General features: G+C 63.9%; 1 protein-coding gene across 1 annotated transcript in view; it reads right to left on the minus strand.

Annotated features, from left to right (window-relative positions):
• The window catches only part of LOC104531161 (ADP-ribosylation factor-like protein 3), a 2,294-nt gene that overhangs the window by 115 nt on the left and 1,655 nt on the right, over positions 1 to 524 (minus strand). The window contains exons 4-5 of the mRNA XM_029086980.1: positions 358 to 436; positions 51 to 250 (exon numbers count right to left, since the gene is read on the minus strand). Of these exons, the coding sequence (XP_028942813.1) occupies positions 51 to 250; positions 358 to 436 (279 nt within the window). The remainder of the gene's footprint in view (positions 1 to 50; positions 251 to 357; positions 437 to 524) is intronic.

The following is a 524-nucleotide window of genomic DNA, read 5'->3' on the forward strand; positions in this document are numbered from 1 at the left end:
TCCTTGGGTCCTCTCCCCCCTCTGCAGAGCCTGCAGGCTCCCACTTCTACCTGCACTCCTTCCCCAGACAAGGCTGAGCAGGCTTGGATCTGCCATTCTCGGTCCCGGTAGGTGTGGAGGCTCAGCCCTTCTGCGATTTCAGCTGCGGGTGCTGCACTCCCTAGGTCCTGCTTGTTGGCAAACACCAGCAGCGGGACCCCCGTGAGGGACTCCTCTTCGGTGAGCTCTGCCAGCTCCTGCCCACTTCTACCTGCACTCCTTCCCCAGACAAGGCTGAGCAGGCTTGGATCTGCCATTCTCGGTCCCGGTAGGTGTGGAGGCTCAGCCCTTCTGCGATTTCAGCTGCGGGTGCTGCACTCCCTAGGTCCTGCTTGTTGGCAAACACCAGCAGCGGGACCCCCGTGAGGGACTCCTCTTCGGTGAGCTCTGCCAGCTCCTGCCAAGAGAGAACCATCTCCCAGGGCTGCCGCCCTCCTCCATGGAGCTGCCCAGCCGCTTGCCCGTGCTGCCCACGCCAGGCCGGG

Source organism: Antrostomus carolinensis, unplaced genomic scaffold (assembly GCF_000700745.2).
Source record: "Antrostomus carolinensis isolate BGI_N321 unplaced genomic scaffold, ASM70074v2 scaffold31749, whole genome shotgun sequence".
In the NCBI taxonomy this organism is placed as follows: Eukaryota; Metazoa; Chordata; class Aves; order Caprimulgiformes; family Caprimulgidae; genus Antrostomus; species Antrostomus carolinensis.